The 19,337-nt window shown below is 37.5% G+C and overlaps 2 protein-coding genes across 2 annotated transcripts in view; one reads left to right on the plus strand and one right to left on the minus strand.

Annotated features, from left to right (window-relative positions):
• Positions 1-14,050, minus strand: part of Pask (PAS domain containing serine/threonine kinase) — a 29,673-nt gene extending 15,623 nt beyond the window's left edge. The window contains exons 1-12 of the mRNA XM_089650647.1: positions 13,929-14,050; positions 13,523-13,628; positions 12,144-12,238; positions 11,519-11,685; positions 10,793-10,950; positions 7,083-7,259; positions 6,269-6,388; positions 5,396-5,582; positions 4,335-4,462; positions 3,843-4,068; positions 2,981-3,748; positions 601-792 (exon numbers count right to left, since the gene is read on the minus strand). Of these exons, the coding sequence (XP_089506773.1) occupies positions 601-792; positions 2,981-3,748; positions 3,843-4,068; positions 4,335-4,462; positions 5,396-5,582; positions 6,269-6,388; positions 7,083-7,259; positions 10,793-10,950; positions 11,519-11,685; positions 12,144-12,238; positions 13,523-13,628; positions 13,929-13,951 (2,347 nt within the window). The 5' untranslated portion in view covers positions 13,952-14,050. The remainder of the gene's footprint in view (positions 1-600; positions 793-2,980; positions 3,749-3,842; positions 4,069-4,334; positions 4,463-5,395; positions 5,583-6,268; positions 6,389-7,082; positions 7,260-10,792; positions 10,951-11,518; positions 11,686-12,143; positions 12,239-13,522; positions 13,629-13,928) is intronic.
• A 652-nt stretch (positions 14,051-14,702) lies between these two features.
• Positions 14,703-16,741, plus strand: LOC149425438 (8-oxo-dGDP phosphatase NUDT18). The gene has a single exon (XM_089651121.1). The coding sequence runs from the start codon at positions 14,924-14,926 to the stop codon at positions 15,935-15,937; it is 1,014 nt and encodes a 337-aa protein (XP_089507247.1). The 5' UTR covers positions 14,703-14,923; the 3' UTR covers positions 15,938-16,741.
• Positions 16,742-19,337: the final 2,596 nt, after the last annotated feature.

The following is a 19,337-nucleotide window of genomic DNA, read 5'->3' on the forward strand; positions in this document are numbered from 1 at the left end:
CAAAGCATGTGATACACTTCAGGCCGCCGGCCGCTCAGAAAAGTCTCACAGTGAACTGGGCTGTAAACCGTTATTTTACTTTTGGTCTTTACTTTTCTGCGCGGTGGTCCTGAATTCGCGCGGGGAACGTCAACAAGTAGCGACGGCGATACCGTACAAGTACCGTATCGGGCGTGAAAAGCAAATATTCTAACTTAAAATATTAATTTAACTATGAAATCTTAATCAATTTTCTTTTTTTTTTAATAACATCAATTATAATAGACGGTTAACATTGGTAAAAAAATTACTGGAATTCCTTGTTGAAGAATTACATTTTTTTCCATACATAATGCTTAAGCGACGTGGTTTTCACAGTTCTAATGACGTCACACTACACCCCGCCTGTTACCGCTCGGATTCCGCTCGTTTTGGCGGGCTTAATAAAATTTAAACTTTGAGAATTAATTTAACTATGAAAACAAACTTTAAAAAAAAAAAAAAAAAATACCAGTATTTAAGTTTGAATGCGAACATTGATAAAAAAAAATAAAAAAAATGGACTCAACTTCCTTATTCCAGCGATGTATGTTGATCAGTAATGTATGTGGGTTGACTTACTGAGTTCAGTGCCGTCCTTGTGCAGCACGGTGCCTCTGTAGGTGGCCTCCCGGTGTAGCTGGTGGTGCAGCGGATGTAGCGGGTGGAGGGGGGCAGCGTGGGCGGCGGGGGCGCGGGACCCCCTCAGCGCCTGCGGGGTTGACGTGGTCACGTGACTGCGGAACATGCGCGGCGTGCCGTGGATCAGCTCACCTGTCATGCAATTAATTAACATACAGTTAACAACAACTCTCTACATTTATATGATAAGGGTATACAGTGAAACTCTCAAGAAGTTTTCCAAGGGACTGAACAGGCAATTTTAATATTTTTTTCTAGTATTGTTCACATAGTTATTAGTATTATGTATTTTTAAATTACAAAACTAAAATTAATTAAAACAATATTATTGTTTTCGTCTACAACATTATAAATATTGTAGTATTTTTTCAATCATTATGCAACTCACATAATCTGCTACAACAAAGTTATACATTTTAGTGTTGAATAAAGGGTTCATTTCAGGTACCTACATTGTGACACTAATTTCGGTTTATTATTGAAATATAAATAGCATTAAAGATTTTAAACTTCACATTAAAAAACACACTGAAAATATAAACTGAGTACTTGAGCATAAAAACAAATTAACAAAATGACACATCCCCCATACACACAAGCCTAGCTTTACTATGGTGGTTCATCTTATGTATAAAATGTGAAATGATTTATATATTTTGTGTAAATTATGTAACATTTTTTTTTATTTTTATAAAAAATAAAATTATTGTTTTACTGCTGAACTTCTAAAACCTCTTGAATGGGATGCATAAAATAATAACAAAGTGATAACTTTTATGACTTTCGGAAAAAGGAAAAAACTAGTTTTCGTTTGCGATGGATTCACCGTTAATTTTTTTAATTTTTAAGGCTCTTTCTTCTTTTCCTCCACAAGGAGTTTTAGCTAAAACTTCTTAGGTTCATTCTTCTTTTTTCACATGAGGAGTTTTAGCAAAAACTTCTTAGGCTCTTTCTTCTTCTCCCACATAAGGAGGTTTAGCTAAAACTTCTTAGGCTCTCTCTTCCTTTCCCACATAAGCAGTTTTAGCTAAAACTTCTTACGTGGAAAAAAAACGAGTTTCAAGGGATGGAAAAAACGATACTTCTTAAATATTGGATTGAATTACTGATACAATATTATATTTGAATGCCTTTCTGGAAAGAATTGAGTTTGAATACGGAAAAAATTCCATATTCATATTGTATATGGACGGGCGCAAACAAATAATTCATCTAAATATTTTAAAGTATAACTGGAAAAAAGTGAAAAAAAATTTGATTGGCGAAACTGGCGAAGATTGGCGAGATTGGCGAAACCCAAAATAAATAGATTGGCGCCTTCTAAGAAAGAGCACATTATGAATTCTTTTAACCCCCAGCCGGCGGGAAGCGTCTATAGTCATTTCATCACACTTGCCCGAACACGCGGAAGGCGTCTATAGTCATTTCTAGGTTTGAGTCCTCGCTGTAAGCGTACAAGCATGATACAGAATCGAAATTCATTTTTAAAAGTTCCCCATTCATATCTCTAGAAATATGTTCCAGAAATTTATTTGTTTATCTTAGACAGGTTTTTCCATTCAGCTTGTTTCAAATTTGCCGCGTCCGTTCAAACGGTCTTGCTCGGTGCGCATGTGCAATAGACGATTGTTGAAACTGCGGTGTCATTTTAGGCTGATTTTGCGACAGTTTTTTAGCAATTGTGATTTTTGGAATTACATTTGACAATATCATATCGCTGGAACAAAACAAATATTTTGAGTAAATGTTTAATATAAACACTCATAAGAGCTGTTAAACTTAAATATATGGTAATTTTTTTAGATGTGCAACCAGTGGATAAATATGTAAGTTTAAAAAGAAAAATGTTTGAAAGATTGCAAATAAGTTCATGAATAAATCCTTATTTATCAAAAACGCTTGTGATATCGGCGCATAGGTCGAATAATGTGATATAAAAATTCAAACACAAACAGACATAAGTACCGCCCGGTAAGGCCCAGCTGGCGTTGATATGCAGTAATGTTTTATCTGTTCCGTAATATTTGATTTTGCTTAGGTATATAAACCTCGCCCCAAAACAATTATTTTGAGTTATTTATGATTAGTTAAGATATGGATGCGTAATTTGAGCAAGGATTACTTAAAGAATGATCATGGAAAATATATTGAATTACAGTTTTAAAAAGCATTATTGGTCGGCGAAACGAGATAAAAAAATGTCCGGCGGGGAGGTGAAATCGCCCATACATTTGAAGGCAGCCTAAAGGTTAAGTATATCCAACATAGGACATGTAGAGCGAGTGACCAGTAAATGTAAGCGAATAAAGAAGATACTTACGTTCAGTGGGATTGTCCGGGATTACTTCAGCACTTTTAATTTCAATTTTAAGTTTATCCGGCTTAAAAGCGATAGATTTCTCTGAGAGCAGGTCCGTGTCATCGGTAAACCCTTCCCCGCTGGAGAGAGGCATCTCATTAATGGGGGTCAAGAAGTCAGCGCTGGTTTCATTGGAGTCACACAGGTCCAAGGACATGGTGCTCCGGTCCAGCAGGGAGACCACTGACTTAACCGAACACATCTTAGTAGAACTTTTACTGGTGTCAAAGTTCAGCTTTGCCGTTGCATCTGCACATTTGGCCCGCTGGCATCCGTTCATACTGAAATCTGTCGACTTTCTCGAAGTGAAATATACAGAGTCCGATCTATCCGTTGATTTGGTTGTGTCATTATGTTTGTTAGCGAGGTTTAGATTATTTTCTCTGTTCTCCGATCCGAGGATGTTCTCCGAGCGGGATTTGGATATGCTGGAATTGTGGTAGTCATCATCCATGGACATGTTGGAGAGTGCGGAGATGACGTCGGGAATGAGGGAGAGGTCTGCGTCGAGGCGCTGGTCGCAGGTGCTGATGCTGGACACCATGTCCTGTGTGGGCGTGGGGGTGTGTGTCTTGTCCAGGTTCTGGCAGCTCTGGCAGGAGGACTTGTCCACACACATGGCGCTGGAGGACTTGTCCCGAGTCACTTGAGACACCTGAGAGTGTTGGACACTTTGACTGAGGGGTGATTTGCGGCTACCCTCTTCCTCATTGGCATCAGAGTCAGAATCTAGGAAACAGAATACGGACCATATATTAATTAACATGTCCTGTTCCTGAGAAGTATAACTAAAGGGTTTTGCGGTCATGTATGTTGTTATTACCAGAGTGGTTGTTATTGACGGGAGACAGGCTGATGTTGCGACTGCGAGGCTGCGGGGGCTGTATGAGGTGGGACTCGTGGCAGAAGGCCGTGATGATGGAGGAGATAGGCTTGCTGACCACCTCGCCATGCGCCTTGCCGAACGTCAGCATGGTGAAGTGGTGGTTGCAGGCGGACACAATGCCTGACTCGTCCACCACCAGCAGACCACTCACATTGTGGTAAACCTACAAACAAAGTTTGTACATCTTTAGATCTAATTACTTGTATATAGTGAATTAATCTGGTACTGAAATACTGCAAATTCTTTATTCATCTATAAAACTAAAGTAATTTAAAGATCTTTACTCTCATGCTGGTAGGATCTGATAGAGATAAGGGGTTGGTAAAGAATGAATACCCCATGTGATGAAAACGGTGTTAAAATAAATTTTATTCTATTTATTAACAAACATGTCGAGAGAAAAGATAAAACAGTATAAGAGTTGCCTACCCTAACAGTAATATCATATAATCGTTTGCTATCATGTGTGTCCTTTTCTTGATTTTTGTTCCCTTCTATAACTTCATGATGCTTTATCCACAAGCAGAGCGGAAATGTACTGCCATCAAAAGTTCGACCTGAAACAATCAATTAAATCACAGAAACCGTTGACAAACTACTTTATTGTAATACATATAATAATAAAGGAGAATGTTTTTTTTTTTTTTTAATTTTTTTTTTATGTGACACCTCACAAGAGTGTCCCTGCCTGTGCAGTGTACAGACAGGGGAACTATGTCACCACCCGGTTGGGCGGCGTTGTGAGGCGGAATAAGGTAGGGGCTGTAGGAAGGGATTTGTTAATGCGGGCCTTGAAGAGGCTTGGATTATAGGAGGGAGGAAAAACAGATGCCGGTAGCTCGTTCCACATACGAGCCGACTTACACAAAAACGAGTCGTAAAAACGGCCCGTTCTCATGAAGCCAACGTCAACCGTGAACGGGTGTTCAGTTCGTGTCTGTCGAGTTTCGCGCACGTGCACCGGTGCATCAGGAATCAATGCTGCTAGCTCCTTGGAGCAGGCTCCATTGAAATACCTGTAGAACAGACACAGCATGCCTACATTGCGTCTATGCATTAGAGAAGGCAATCGGTCTGTTAACAACGGGTTGTCAATCAGACGGATCGCTCTCCTTTGCACAGATTCAAGCAGGTTTATCAAGTATTTTGGGGCACCAGCCCAAAGGTGGCTCCCAAATTCAATAGTTGGGCGGACTTGGATATGTATATAAAAATAAACCATATAATAACACTTTTAACGCCAGCATACTATTCTAATTTACATCTAATAATAATAATCAGAACTTCAATCAAACCCAATGAAATATTTAAATACAGAGTAAATGTATTTATTTATTCATTTGTTGCACAATTTATTCACAGATATGAGGAACTTTGATTATCTAACTAGGAAGAATTCCCATTTTAGGAAAGTCAACATACTATCCATTATTTTTAAATATTGTCAGAAAACAGATTAGAAGATAATGTATGTACATATATGTATTTACCTGTAGCTTTCTGCTTGGAGATCTGTTTGGATATGTCTGACGTCTCCTTGCTGGGCATGCTCAGAGATGGCACCAGTGTAGATATGTGTAGTCCTATTAGTCGGTCTGTGTGGTCACACTGGAATATTAAGGCAGCCTCTTCCGAGTCACAGCCCACAGTTAGCCCCGTGTCGCCATCTACGTAAATCTGTCAAATCAGAAACAAACAGTAAAACCCCAATACAGTGAAATGTGTTGAATAGAACACAGATAAACAACCTACTTCTTTTTTGTAAAATGGGGGATTCAGAAGGGGACATCTAGTCCGAGCCATTCTAGGGCCTCAGGTTTCATCCTGTGAACCTCATTAATCCCGCTGGGGAATGAATGGAGTAGGCATTTGCTGACCACTTGTTCAATGGTCTGGACGGCACCACATTCACACATCGCTGACTTGCTGGCAGTGGGAGCATCTTATCCTGTTGATGGAGAACTAAAGTTGACGAGGCAGTGCGAACCCAGGCTGTCTCTCAGTGGGGTTGTGTACGAGATTGGCACTTCTCATGTGAGCTGATTGTCACTTACGTTTCAACCTATATTCTGGAGAATCTGCTATCCAGAGAAGCCGTTTTCTTTCCATCCAGCAGGGTTTTTGGTAACTTAGAAGGTATGCAGCGTGACAGACGACATCTTCATGTAAAGGTATTGCACTATTTAGCAGTGCCTTCTTGTATTCCCTCAGCGTTGCAATCTCTCTTCTTATATACTTCCAAGTACAGGGAGCCAGACCTATTAGCGGCTACATAAGCAGTCTTTTAACCTGCAACTGTGCATCATGTGAATACAGCCCCGTGGATGTACAACACAGTATTGTAAGCAAGTGAAGGGGCTCACCACAGCCTGTTTGATGTGCACGGGTTCCGCCACGGCAAGGCAGGGCCCCTCCTGGTCCAGCTGGCGGATCCACAGAGACACCACCACCACCTCGCCACTCCCCGTTAGCATCTCCACAACCTGCAAACAAATACTAATTAATAATGCAGATCGGATGTACATGTAACATTCTAAATGTGTACGTAATTCTTAAATTTTTAGTTTCAAATAATTCTTATATTTTCAATACATTAAAGAATTTACTGTTGTTCTTATAATAGGGTGAAGTAATAGTCAGCATAGTTGCTTTTCAAGCAGTGCTCGAGGTTCGATTCTCGGCTGTGGCAATTTAAAAATATATCCCGTGATTTTCACATCTCTGTGCTAGTAGTATATACAGTAGATTAGTAAATTTCTAGTTGTGCAGTGATTGTCATACTGGTGTTGCAGAAATAACGGTAGAAATATTATTACCACTGCTCTTTCTTGTCATTTATAGTTAATTATGTATTAAAAAAATAAAATGCTGTTTTTAATGGAAAAAAAAATAACGAAGAATTTTACTACCCCTGAGTAAACTATCGAATAGTCCTTAAGTAGTGTATATCTGTTTCACCACCTGATGATTAAAGCTACCCGTCGACTAATTGCCTGTTTTTAACGCCGTGATAATTCTATTATCAAGGTTTCTTGACGTGTAGTTACTCAACCGTTGGTGACCCCTTAATAAATCAACTAATTTAAATATAAATTATTTTTTCATTCCCATACGAAACTAAAATGCCACTGTCCTGTATCTGATAATCTATTTGGTTGCATTAAAGCACAAGTGTACCTTCCCACTCATGAGCACCAGCGTGCCGTCGTCCGTGTTGAGGCTGCCCTCGCTGAGTGCAGCAGCGGGCACGCCGGCAGGTGGGCGTGAACGCAGCAACTGCTCCAGGCGCAGGGCGCACAGCTCCGCCGAGGAGTAGCCTAGCAGGGAGCAGGCGCGCCCGTTCACTATCAGGATCTGGACAACCGAAACACAACACACATCAACATACAAACTTAGTTAATTATTTTACAAGCAATAATTATTCGTCTGAAACACTCATCCACATTGAAAAATCTCCTGATAAAAGATACATGACGCCAACGGGACTAAGCAGTAATTGTTGAATGAAACACTAGTATATATTGAATCATTTCGCGGGTAAGAGATAAGCCGCCATAGCTCAGTGGTCAGAGCTGTCGACCGGAAATCGAAGGGACACGGGTTCGAGTCCCGTTGGCGTCATGTATCTTTTATCAGGAGATTTTTAAATGTGGATGAGTGTTTCAGGCGAATAATTATTGCTTGTAAAATAATTATTACCCTTTGTGCTATGCATAAAAAAATCTTGTCTTAAAACATTAGTTTACCAAAAAAAATAAACTTAGTTAATTTAAATAATAAGGGCGCCCGCAGACGAGAGACTTTAGTTGCGGCAACAGTTGGAAACTATTCCAAAATTCTTAAAAAGTCTCTTGTGTGCGCCTTATAATGAAAATAATTTTTATGCGAGCAAATGTTGCACCGCAACTGTTTACACAGCTAAAGTTTCTCTATGCGGGCTGCCTAAATGTGTGGTTTATACTGATAATGCTATCTTTTTTTAAAATTATTTTTTTTATGTGAAAACTGCTCCCAACCGCCTGGGGCCAGTGAAACAATGGCATCTCCATTGGGGTATGTTGTAAGGCTGAAGGTAGTGAGGAGGGGAAGGAAATGGGAGAGAGGAAGGAGATGCGAGAGAGGAAGGTCAGAAAGTTTTATTTTATTTATTTATTTAAACGCCCTTAGGGCTTTTACAGATAATAATGTACATCTTTATTTATTTATATATTTTTTTAATTATACAGATCTTATATCTTATATGATAAATATATGTTATACAAAATAATATAAAAAAATATCCGAGTTAACAAAATATAGGTACAAATAATTGAGATTAAAAATAGAGAATCTGCCAAAATCCTCCAAATCAATGGTAACGATTATAGGAAAGTATAAAAATAGTTTGCAGAGTAGTAGAAATAGTTCGCACATACCCCGTTTAATGTTTGTCAAGTTCATATTTGACATACAGATTTAATAATAATGTGTTTATAGGCTGATAGACATTCAGTACCGTTAGTGTTCACGCAATATTTATTTCCTGCACTGTGTAGTCGGTTCATTACTGAATTTATTTCTGCTTTGGTACCTGCAATGTTACAATGGTAAGGTACCTTCTGACGAACCGTTCTACTAGGCACATGAAAGTCCATCAACCTAAGGAGTTCAGGGGAGTCAAACATATTATTAACAATTTTATAAAGAAAAAATAGATTGGAACATATTCTTCTTTCTTTTAATGTGGCAAGGACCATGACTTTCAACAGTGAGGTGTAGTTAATGTTTTCAATAGGAATACCTAATCTATAATTTATGTTTCGTAAAAATTTATGTTGGATTCGCTCGATAGATTTTTCATGAATATTGTAAAATGGATTCCAAATGGTTGAATTGAATTCTAAATGGCTTCTGACAATGGATGAATACAATATTTTTAAAGTTTTTAAATTTTTGAAATCTTTTGAAGTTCTTAATATGAAACCCAACATTTGCATCGCTTTGGTGGTTATATTGTTAATGTGGGAGATAAATGTTAATTTGGTGTCAAATATTATCCCCAGGTCTTTTATTTCGGGTACAGATACTAAGTTATTCCTCTATGAGATCTTAACTAGCCATCACACCATTTCTTGGCACATACTCCTTGCTTTGTTGGCTTCTTCCAGACTCCCAGAGGCGTGCAACACTTGAGCTGGACACTAGTGTCCAAATATATTATTCTAGTCACAAATGATTTTGATACACTTTATTTTGCCCTTTTGACGACTGCCAGATATGAATTAACCATTGGAATTCCAGGTTTTTGCAACCTAAAATTACCCAGTGTGCCAGGGTAAAATATCAAACTGCCCGCCGTGCTCCGCTTATTGCTATTTTTGTAATAACTTGCTTGATTTTTGCAAAATGATGTTCTTGTAAATTGTACTTTCTTACCACATAATGTGTTTATATATTTATGAAAATTGTAAATATCTATACCATATAGTTTCCCTAGTATACCGGACAGGGTCATGGCGTAACAACGAAGAAACTTTTGCCTCTGTCCTCGTCATCTATTCCCCGCGCTTGCAACCCTTCGAGGCACTACTGCAGTAGGCTATTGCAGGGCGCCTCTGCGCTGTGAACGGCTTGAGAACTCGGCGGGGAATGAACAGCATGCGGGGAGCTCTTAAACTTTACTTGAAGCATTGATACCATTAACCTGTTCCTTCTTTACCCTGGCCCGGCTGGTCGGCTGCGTATCCGCGTTCGCCGAGTGTTCCAGCCAATCAGAACGTTTCGGCAAACCCGGGCATTTTTAAGAGACTTTACTAATACTTAAGGATACTTTATTAATATGTTACATTATATAATTTTTAGGTAATATTTACGGGAGTTTGGATGATAATATTACAAAATAAATGATAGAAAAAATTAAGCCGAACTTCCCTTATAAGTGATAAAAATGTAAAATAGATCTGGACAAGAATGTTAAGAGAATTTCTCTGAACAATGTTGGGCCGAATACCACCAAATTTTAACTTTGTATGTGGTTTGTGAAATAAATAAAAAAAAAGCTGGAGACAGGTAGTTGAGGACGGCTGAAAGAGCATGATGAGAAGAGTAACCTCAAAGGTTGCAACCTCCGTTAAGTAAATCGAAGCGGACGTCACAACCCACGAAACAACGTAAGTCCACAAAAGAAGGCACCGAACTGACTGTGGGGGGGGTTTTAGAATAAATACAGGAGTACCAGCCTTCACCAGGAACTCTACTACGGACTATTGTACTTCTACTGTTCGCCCTCACTACCTCTCTCTGGATCTCCACTTTGAACTTTGACTTTGCTTTCCCCTGGACTCTCGCCTCTGGATACCCTGACCATAGCAGTTCATTACTGACCGACACCCCATATCTACAGTCCATGTGAGAGACAGGACATCCCTTCCACCCAGGATAGTGGAAAAATGATTTTTTTTCTTCTAATGTTTTAAAAAATTATATCCTTGTCAACGCGAAAATACCTCCCACATGTCAAAAACGTAATTTGTCAGGAGGAGTTAAAATTGATTTTTAAGAGTTAAAGATTGTTTTTTAAGAGTTAAATTCCGCATGTCAACAGCTGTTTTCGATACAAATATTAGCCAATTTATATTTTGTTTATCACAAAATAAAATTAGGTTTTAAATGACGAAAATACAATCAACCTTCACAGATCTTGAAAATCAACTTTCAAATTTGATGAATTGTTCAAATTCTGTGAAACAACCCGTCCTTAATGTTGTACTCTGGTGAACCCCCACATATTTTGGCACCGGCCGCCAATGGTACAAACATCAGAAATCCGCTACGAATTTCTTGGCACCCTAGAGGTTAAACCACATGTCATTTGGTCCATCCACTTTGAATAATGTGGTAATGCTTGCCTGTGTGGTCTTGGAGTCAATAGTGAAGACGGCCTTGTTGGGGTTGATGCCCTGCGCCACGCGGTCAACGGGCAGGTAGGGACCGGAAGAGCCTGGCAGCGGCGAGTCGCTGAGGGCCGCAAGAGACGAATTAAACCGCACTCCGTTTGGCCCATCCACTGTTAACATACGTACATCCATTATTAATAAGCAGACCCCATTTATTCAGTTTTGTGCAGGCTGCTGGGTGAAGATTTCCAACCTCCAACAGGAGAGGAAAATAGAATTTTATTCAGTCCCAACTGAATTTAAAAAATGGAATAGTTTTACCTATGCACAACATTTCCCACCTTCTGGAGAGTTTCAATTCATTGAAATTTGAATAAAATAATGAAGCTAGTAGTTATGAAAGTTAAGGACAAGAAACCTTAACAAGTAAAAAGATATTTTTGTGGAAGTCAACACATAGACAATACAATACCCGATAAAGTAAAATGAATGCATAAGGTTGACACCGCAATTGCAGTGTTTTTTACCGTGCGTGGGCACGATTCTTCAACACTGCAAATGCAAGAGATTGGTACATAATATTCATATAAAAACATTGATTAATTCCATCTTTTCTGCCATTGAAATGAGGCCGGTGCAAAAGGTAGAACTACCCTTCCTGGCCTCAAGCATCGATCAACAGAACGGGTAGAACTACCTTTCCCGGCCGAATTGTGTTAATAAGTCATTATTATTTACCTCTGACAAACTCCATGGTTGGTTTTGCTTTTTGGAGAGACGTATCGTTGTCCATTGTAGGTGCTTTGTGCGACGTACTTATCCGAGGAAAACTCTGATTCGCTTCAAATGAATAATCATGTGGTCTCCCGTAGTTCATAGAATCATACAGTTTTCTTCTTCTGCACCTATCATAGTAAAAAAAAACAAATAAACATAAACGGAATGGAACTGACATAACATAATAACAATATATTGTATTTCAAATTCATAGCAAATCAATTTAGTCATATAATAGTATGATTATTAAGTATATCAAGTAGCACAAAATGACACAAAACTGCGCTGTATAAATGCTATGCTATTATTATTATAAACCAATTTTAAACTTTATTCCACTGGCTTATTTTTTCTGACCAGACGATCATGTCCATCTGACTGTCTGAAACCGGTCTGGTCAGAAAAAATAAACAAATGGAATAAAGTTTATAATTGGTTTCACTGTACTTATTACTAGACATCGAATTATGTGCACTATGAAAGTGGCGAAATATGCACCATCAATGGTAAAAAAAACAGTTGAAAAAAAAGACTATGATTAAATATTTATTATGTATTACGGAAGATAACAAAATAATATAATTACTTATTTAGCCGATGCGGTGATAAATATGTTGAAGGTGATGCAAGAAGTCTCCGTTTCGCTTCGACATGTTGGAACTGCTTTCCAAAAGAAACATTCTGCAAAACAACATTACAATGTTACTCTTTAACTAAATCAAAACATCCTAAATCTCAACAGTTAGAGGAAACATTCAAATTAACAATATAATATAAATATTTTGCTTTAGGCTATCCATAAATAAAGTTTATTAATTTTCTCCTATTCCGCCTCACTCTTAATACGCAATATTTCACTTTCAAATAAATGGATTTAGCTTTATTAATTCAAAACATGATTTATTATGTCGGGGGAGACGGAAATATACACACTTTTAATTTTAATTTCGTTTATTAAGTCACTTACGCGATATGTTAATTAGTATGCGGCGCCGCCGAAAGCGACTATATTCATATCAAGAGTTGGATTATATTCATAATATCGTAATTCATACCTACAAAATATTTCATAGACGCTGCTGCCAACCAAAAAAAAATTAGTATTGCCATATAAAATAAATAATATTATCGTGTATAATTAATCAATATTAATATGTAAGTCAATGTATTATTTATAACAAATAATCAACATATAATTAAATTAAATAACCCGAATAACAAACAAATAGAATAAAATGTGATTAAACGTATTCCGTTTAGGTAGTTTAGGTTAGGTTAGGTTAGAACATGGAAAATAGGTATTAGAATTAAATCACAAACAAGTCTATACAAACCTAGCGTAGCCCACATACTATTTGAAAACTGGGATGTAACTCTAAAGGGGACGCGAGCAGGCGTTATTAAAGGGGCATTTTTTTGCTATAGAAAATCACAGTTAGATTAGGTTAGGTTTTATACATTAATTTAATATTTTCAAGATTTTATTTTCTTTAACTGAATTAGTTCGTAGGTAGGTACTGAACCTAACCCGAGCACTGGCTAGGTAAATAACTAGTTGTGGTATTTCCGGCAAATGTCACATTATTTTGTTTCTTTGAAATCTCGTGTGACATATCGCGTAAGTGACTTAATAAACGAAATTAAAATTAAAAGTGCGTATTTTTCCGTCTCCCCCGACATAATAAATCATGTTTTGAATTAATAAAGCTAAATCCATTTATTTGAAAGTAAAATATTGCGTATTTACCGTGAGGCGGAATTCGTAACCTTTACCTAAAGTTTATAATTTGAATGTTAATATTTAACAATTTGACCTTTATTTTATTCAAATATTTCATGTATAAAGCGTCAAAACATGACGCGCACAGCTGACATTTCCGTAAAAAAATACTGTGCAATTTTGCTGTACTTGGATCATAAAATAAAACAAATCCCATAATTCTATAATAACATCATTATACATACTGCTGATGGTATTTTGTTGAGGTGTTCTGGTGAAAATGGTTCATTTACGCGTCTCAAAGGATGTAAGCGGAGCGGAGTAGGAGGATTCGGATCATCAAATGGAAAACTGCAATGAAAATAGATGCTTTAGGACACAAAATACCAAAGCAACTCGATAAATTGTTATTTTGATGACAAGAAAGCAGTACACTTTTATTCTTGTGCAAAGGTGATGTCTTGAAAGGCATCTTGACGTGAAAATTTGGATTTCATGCACTTATTTATTTACATTGACAAGTATTTATAAACTCCCCAAAAAATCAATAAATCTAATTTTCAAACGCGCGCACTTCAAATGTCATTTTTTGAAATTGAACATCTCGGATCAAAAATATGAACCACACAATTTAGTGGAAGTTTAATTTACCTCTCGCCGGCAGAACGATCCATTTTCGAAATACAATATGCATAAACTTTAATAAAATAACTTTTTAGAACAAAACAACGGAAAAAATGATTTGTTGTTTAAATTTTAACGTTCAAGAAAAAATGATAAAGAATAAAGACAGCTGATTTGTGAAATAATAGACAGCCAGATCACTTGTAGTAGGTACTAGGTACTTTCCTAAGTAGAATTAAAAAAAATTACGAAATGAAATTTCACAAATTTGGGTTTTGAAAGCAAATGTATTTTTATTCAAGTGCAAAACAAACGAAAAAGCCTTTTTTAGGCAAAAAAACCGGATTAAAGTAAAGGAGTCAGTCTTTTGCTATAATTATTGCACGACGCATAGATTTGAAGGATCCATTTTATTCTCTGCCTGGATATTTATGATTTTTAGAAGTATGATTCGATTTCAGATGTTGGTTGGTAAAATATATATTTTTTCAATTACCGTCCAACTGTGCTGAATTCAACTTTCGAATATTTTATTTTATAAATTTCGCAAGAAAAGGTGGTTAAAAGCAGATAATAATTTATGTTAATTACAATAAAAGTAACAAAAGCTGGAGAGTTACATTTTTAACGTTTACTACTTATCTCTATCTTCTCAATAAAAACAATGACTGGCTCTACCGCTCACAGCAGCTCACAGCTATTATGCAGCTATGGCAGCTACTGGCTAGTAATATTTTCACTCCAAAAATTTAACTGTAAAACGAAACATTTTGTTGACGTATCTCCGGTATGTCGCGAAATCTCAGATTCTCAGGTGTGTACAGGTGTTGTTGGGAATGTTCGAGTGACGGAGAGTGACTTTGTTTGTAAACATATGTCTATTTAATTAATTTGTGACTTCAAACACTACGATTTACTAAATGCAAGGCAATTAAATTCACATTTTACCCACAATCCTCGTGAAATACCAAAAATTAATATGTTGTGTTGTTAGAAAGTGAAAAATTTAACCCGCACCTGTCATGCCGCATTCCATTGATATTAGTGTTACTCGTGTATTAGACGGGCACGGCCTCGAGGGTCCCGAGGCGCAATTATGTGATTTTACTGTTGCTGAACAGAATGCGGCTGCCGAGGCGCAAGGAGTTGTCCCGGCAGCTCCTTCTAATTACAAACCCATTCTCGGCGAAAGTGTCACCTACATTGTGGCCTGCGTCATCATTAACGATAAGGATGAAGTGCTGATGATTCAGGAAGCGAAGCAGATGTGCGCGGGCAAGTGGTACCTACCAGCGGGCCGGATGGAGAAGGGCGAGAATATCATAGAGGCTGCAGCTCGAGAGGTCCTCGAGGAAACTGGATTAGACTGCGTCCCGACTACTCTGTTGGCTGTGGAGTGTGCCGGTGGGTCGTGGTTCAGGTTTGTTCTGACGGCTAACGTAGTGGGAGGGGAGCTCAAGACCCCGGCCCGAGCCGATAAAGAATCTCTCCAAGCCAAGTGGGTGGGGAACCTGGCAGAGATAAATCTGCGCGCATCTGACATTGTTCATCTCATTGATCGGGCGAAGGCACATCTTCACCGAGGGCACGATAAGAGCTGGCATCCTCACATCATGCCATCCCCGCAGCCGCATGAGAAAAATCTCTTACGGCTGGTAGTGATTATCAAAAGACGCTCCACTAATAGAGTTCACGTGTTGTTGAGTGAGAAGACCGCCATGCACTTTCCCACTGCTGAGATCAATCCGTCCAAGAGCGTTCACTCTACTTTGAGGAAGTTTCTGGTGGAGATATTTGGAGCGGACTTACCGCAGCACCGACCCCACGGGCTGCTTGCGGTGGAGCATTGTAACAACACAGAGACGGTAGCAGATGGAAATTGCCTGACGCTGCTCGTGGCTTTCAGACCTCCTTTGGAGGAGGTCCCTATTATTGGAAAATGTGTTTGGCAAGAAGTTTCCAAAGAGTTGGGAGATCGCCTCCTGGAGAGAGTGTCCTCTAAGAATGCCACCCTGGTGCTGCACGTAGTCCGTTAAGCTGCACAAATATCCACTGATATTATTTTTTGTTTAAAACCGAATTATGTTCAAAGTAATTTTTTAATATTCCATTCATTCAAATTAATACACATTCATCAATGATTTGTCTGTGGAATTGAATCACTATTGTTTTCCATTAGATTTGTATTTAATTTATTTAGGGAATATTTTGTACCAATAATAATTGTTACTAGCATTTTAACAGATTTTACTTTTACTCCATTTTAAAAATTGTTTTCATCTAGGCATATAATTATTTAGTGAGTACTGAGAATCCCTTTTACAAATAAATTATTTTGCTGTAGTAATTAATACTAAGAAATTTTATAATACTCAATGGTGGTGGTACGACTACCTTTCCCTCTATTAAATCTAGTAAAATATTGCTGCGTTGACTAATCTATAATTATTTATATTGACTTATTTAAATTTACTATAATAATGAGGTGAATCTAAATCCAAATTTGGAGCGAGCATGACAAAAAAAAAACAAAGACACTTAATATTAATTGTAATTTTTCTTGTTTTATAATTAAATCTGTTACCTTTATCTTTCTTTTTTATGTTTTTAAACTTTATTCTGTGTTTTTATACTTAATTTTATATGAATGAATTTTTTACTGTATTTTTGTAAATATGTAGTGAATGATATTTTTGCTAGAAGTTTCAAATAAAATAATTTCACGCTGCTATTTATATGTGCTGATTTATATTACATAATTACATCAAATTATGTACTACATTCTTGTTATAAAATATTTTTTCAGATCCAATTTTTGGTTGACAAATAAATTATAAAAAAATAATACTCATTTTGAAAAATGTTGATAATGTAAACAAAATATGTAACTTTCAGTATTACTTTTTATACATTGCATTGGTGCTAAATTTGAATAGGTACATTTATTGTGTAATATTATAATGTTACAAATTAATAATATATTACTATGCTAAAAGTTATTGTGTTTTCTTTTAAAAATGAAAACTGAATCCTGAAACATTTATCTAATCCCTGCATTATTAATATAAGATGTCCGTTAATAGTTGATAACCTTGGAATAACACTTGAAATAACTTTGTGTAAACTTGACAACCTCCACAGTGTTTACTTGTATAATACTGTTCAATATAATTCCATGCATTTGACTGTATGTGGAGATATTGCAGGTTGGATTCTTGCAGCAGCTGGAAAGAACTCCAGCTACCCATGGGCCCTGTGGGACTGTGGCATCCCCATGTTTTTTTTGTAATTTGGGAGAAGGGTATTGGTTGGGTCCACCCCGGGAACACCTCTGCCATAGGTCACCCTGGGTGGTTTGCTACTTTTGGTGACTCAGCAAGGGTGCTTGTGTTCGTGAAGTTTGTCCGGGTCTTAGCGGCGGATGCGTTTGCCCCCCAAGTCCGTGGCAGACCAGATCGGAAGAGACTGGTTGAGGGAGATCTTTTGACCTCTCCAACAGGCCTTTCTCGGAACATCGCTTTGCACTTCAGTAGGAGTGATGAATTCATATGTCTGTCAATCCTGGACACACCGACCCCCAGATTCCTACCCACCTCTCTTACCTTTTTCCTTCTCAGAACTTTCTCTCCTTCCATTTTTAAAAAAGACCCTCCACACTGCATCCCTGAGAATTATTTTTCTCATTGCCTCCAGCGTGGAGGTAATGTAAAACAAAGTGAGGTTGTGAGGTTTGAGGTTTGGAAATACCTGACTTCATCATTTGAGATCATTGAACCATTCTGTCATTTCGATTTTATTTCATATCGGCTTATTAGTATAATAATAGGACTTCAAATGACTCTCTCTCTAACATTTATTTATTGAGCGCCTATAGGGCTGTGGGTTGTAATTAGCTGTAATTTACGGCGCCTTCCCAAACCGTTAATTGTGTTCAGGAGATGGGAGATTGAAACGAGTGTCTGCACAATTGATTTAGTTTATTCGTGACAAATATTATAATTTATACAGAACGCGGTGACGGTGGCAGAAAGAGTGGTAGTACTGGCGGTTGAATCGAACGCCAAAACAGGAATGAAAATTCCTCTTCTCATGCTCGCTTGCGTATAGCAGCGGATTAATTCGCGTTAGTATTGCCACATGTGGGGAGAAATAAAGTAGCCCCACAGGGCATTTACAAACCTAAAGTGCACTTGAAGCGATATAACACAAAGCTGAGCCAAAAAATGTAACGATATTATTATAATAAAAAAACATGTCACCCACAAAAATAGTAAAAAAAACTTAATAAATATTTAAATTTGAATTACAATAAAATTTGTAAAGGTAATAACTTTTTATAATATTATTAGTATGGCATTACGGTGGTTTATGTATGGTATTCCGCCTAATAATAACATCAGCAAACTTTAACTCGCATAACAAGTTTAAGCGAGGACCCAAACCAAATTTTTCATTTAGTTTCTTTATACGTAAAAAGATGTCGTTAATGACAATAATGTTCTATTACTCTAGAATCTAGATCGAAAGTTGAAGTTGATCTCGTATTTTATTTAGTTATTGGAGTCAACATTGTGTTTCTATTTCCATCGGGCGTTCTATGGCATATATAGCCAACTGATCCATTTCTTAGATTCTATAAAATATTGCCAAGATTGAAACTGAGAAATTTTGTTACAATAGAAACGAAAAATATGTATTACATATTTTCATATAGGTACATATTGAAAAAATAATTGTGTTGAAAAAAAATATTGTAAGTAGATATGGTTTTCACGGCCAAGAGTATTATAATGATTTAGTTTTGGGATTGTACGCCGTTTTGCGCTACCTCCTTCTTTAGCCAACATTGCAGTGTCCATCGTCAGGGGCAGATGTGTAATCATTACGAAGGAGGCAGCGCAACACGGCATAATACCCCAAAAATAAATCACCATAATATTACGGGTACTTATTCCAATATCAACACTGAATAGAAAATACACAATAGATAGTTGGCGCTAACAAAATAATGTTAAAAGAAGCGAAGTTAGCAGTCCACAATGGAGTGCTGGTACCTACCCTTGATGTTTGAAAGTGAGGCATGGAACTGGGAGAGAAAGGATATATGAATATATCATGTATACTGAATGCTGTTGAAATGAGTTCCCTGAGGCGTATGTGTGGTAAAACCATGTGTGATCGTGTGAGAAATGTGGAGATCCGCAAAGATGGTTTGGGCATGTAGAGCGAGCGAATGAGCGAAGAAAGGAGTCTAAGAAGAATATATGACGCAAATACGAATGGTAGCAGAAGTCGGGAACGCCCGAGAAAGACATGGCACGATCAGGTGAATCAGATACTTGAGTGGGGCCATGTCAAGAGTCGGAATAATAGAAAAGTATGTATGAGACGATGTATGAATGTGAATGAGGCAAGAAGTATGTGGCAAGACCGAGT

Source organism: Hesperophylax consimilis, chromosome 3, assembly GCF_061612785.1.
Source record: "Hesperophylax consimilis isolate HC1 chromosome 3, BYU_Hcon_1.0, whole genome shotgun sequence".
Lineage (NCBI taxonomy): Eukaryota > Metazoa > Arthropoda > Insecta > Trichoptera > Limnephilidae > Hesperophylax > Hesperophylax consimilis.

Coding starts and splice junctions, on each gene's coding strand:
- LOC149425438 (XM_089651121.1), top strand. CDS start 14,924: ATGCCGCATTCCATTGATATTAGTGTTACTCGTGTATTAGACGGGCAC.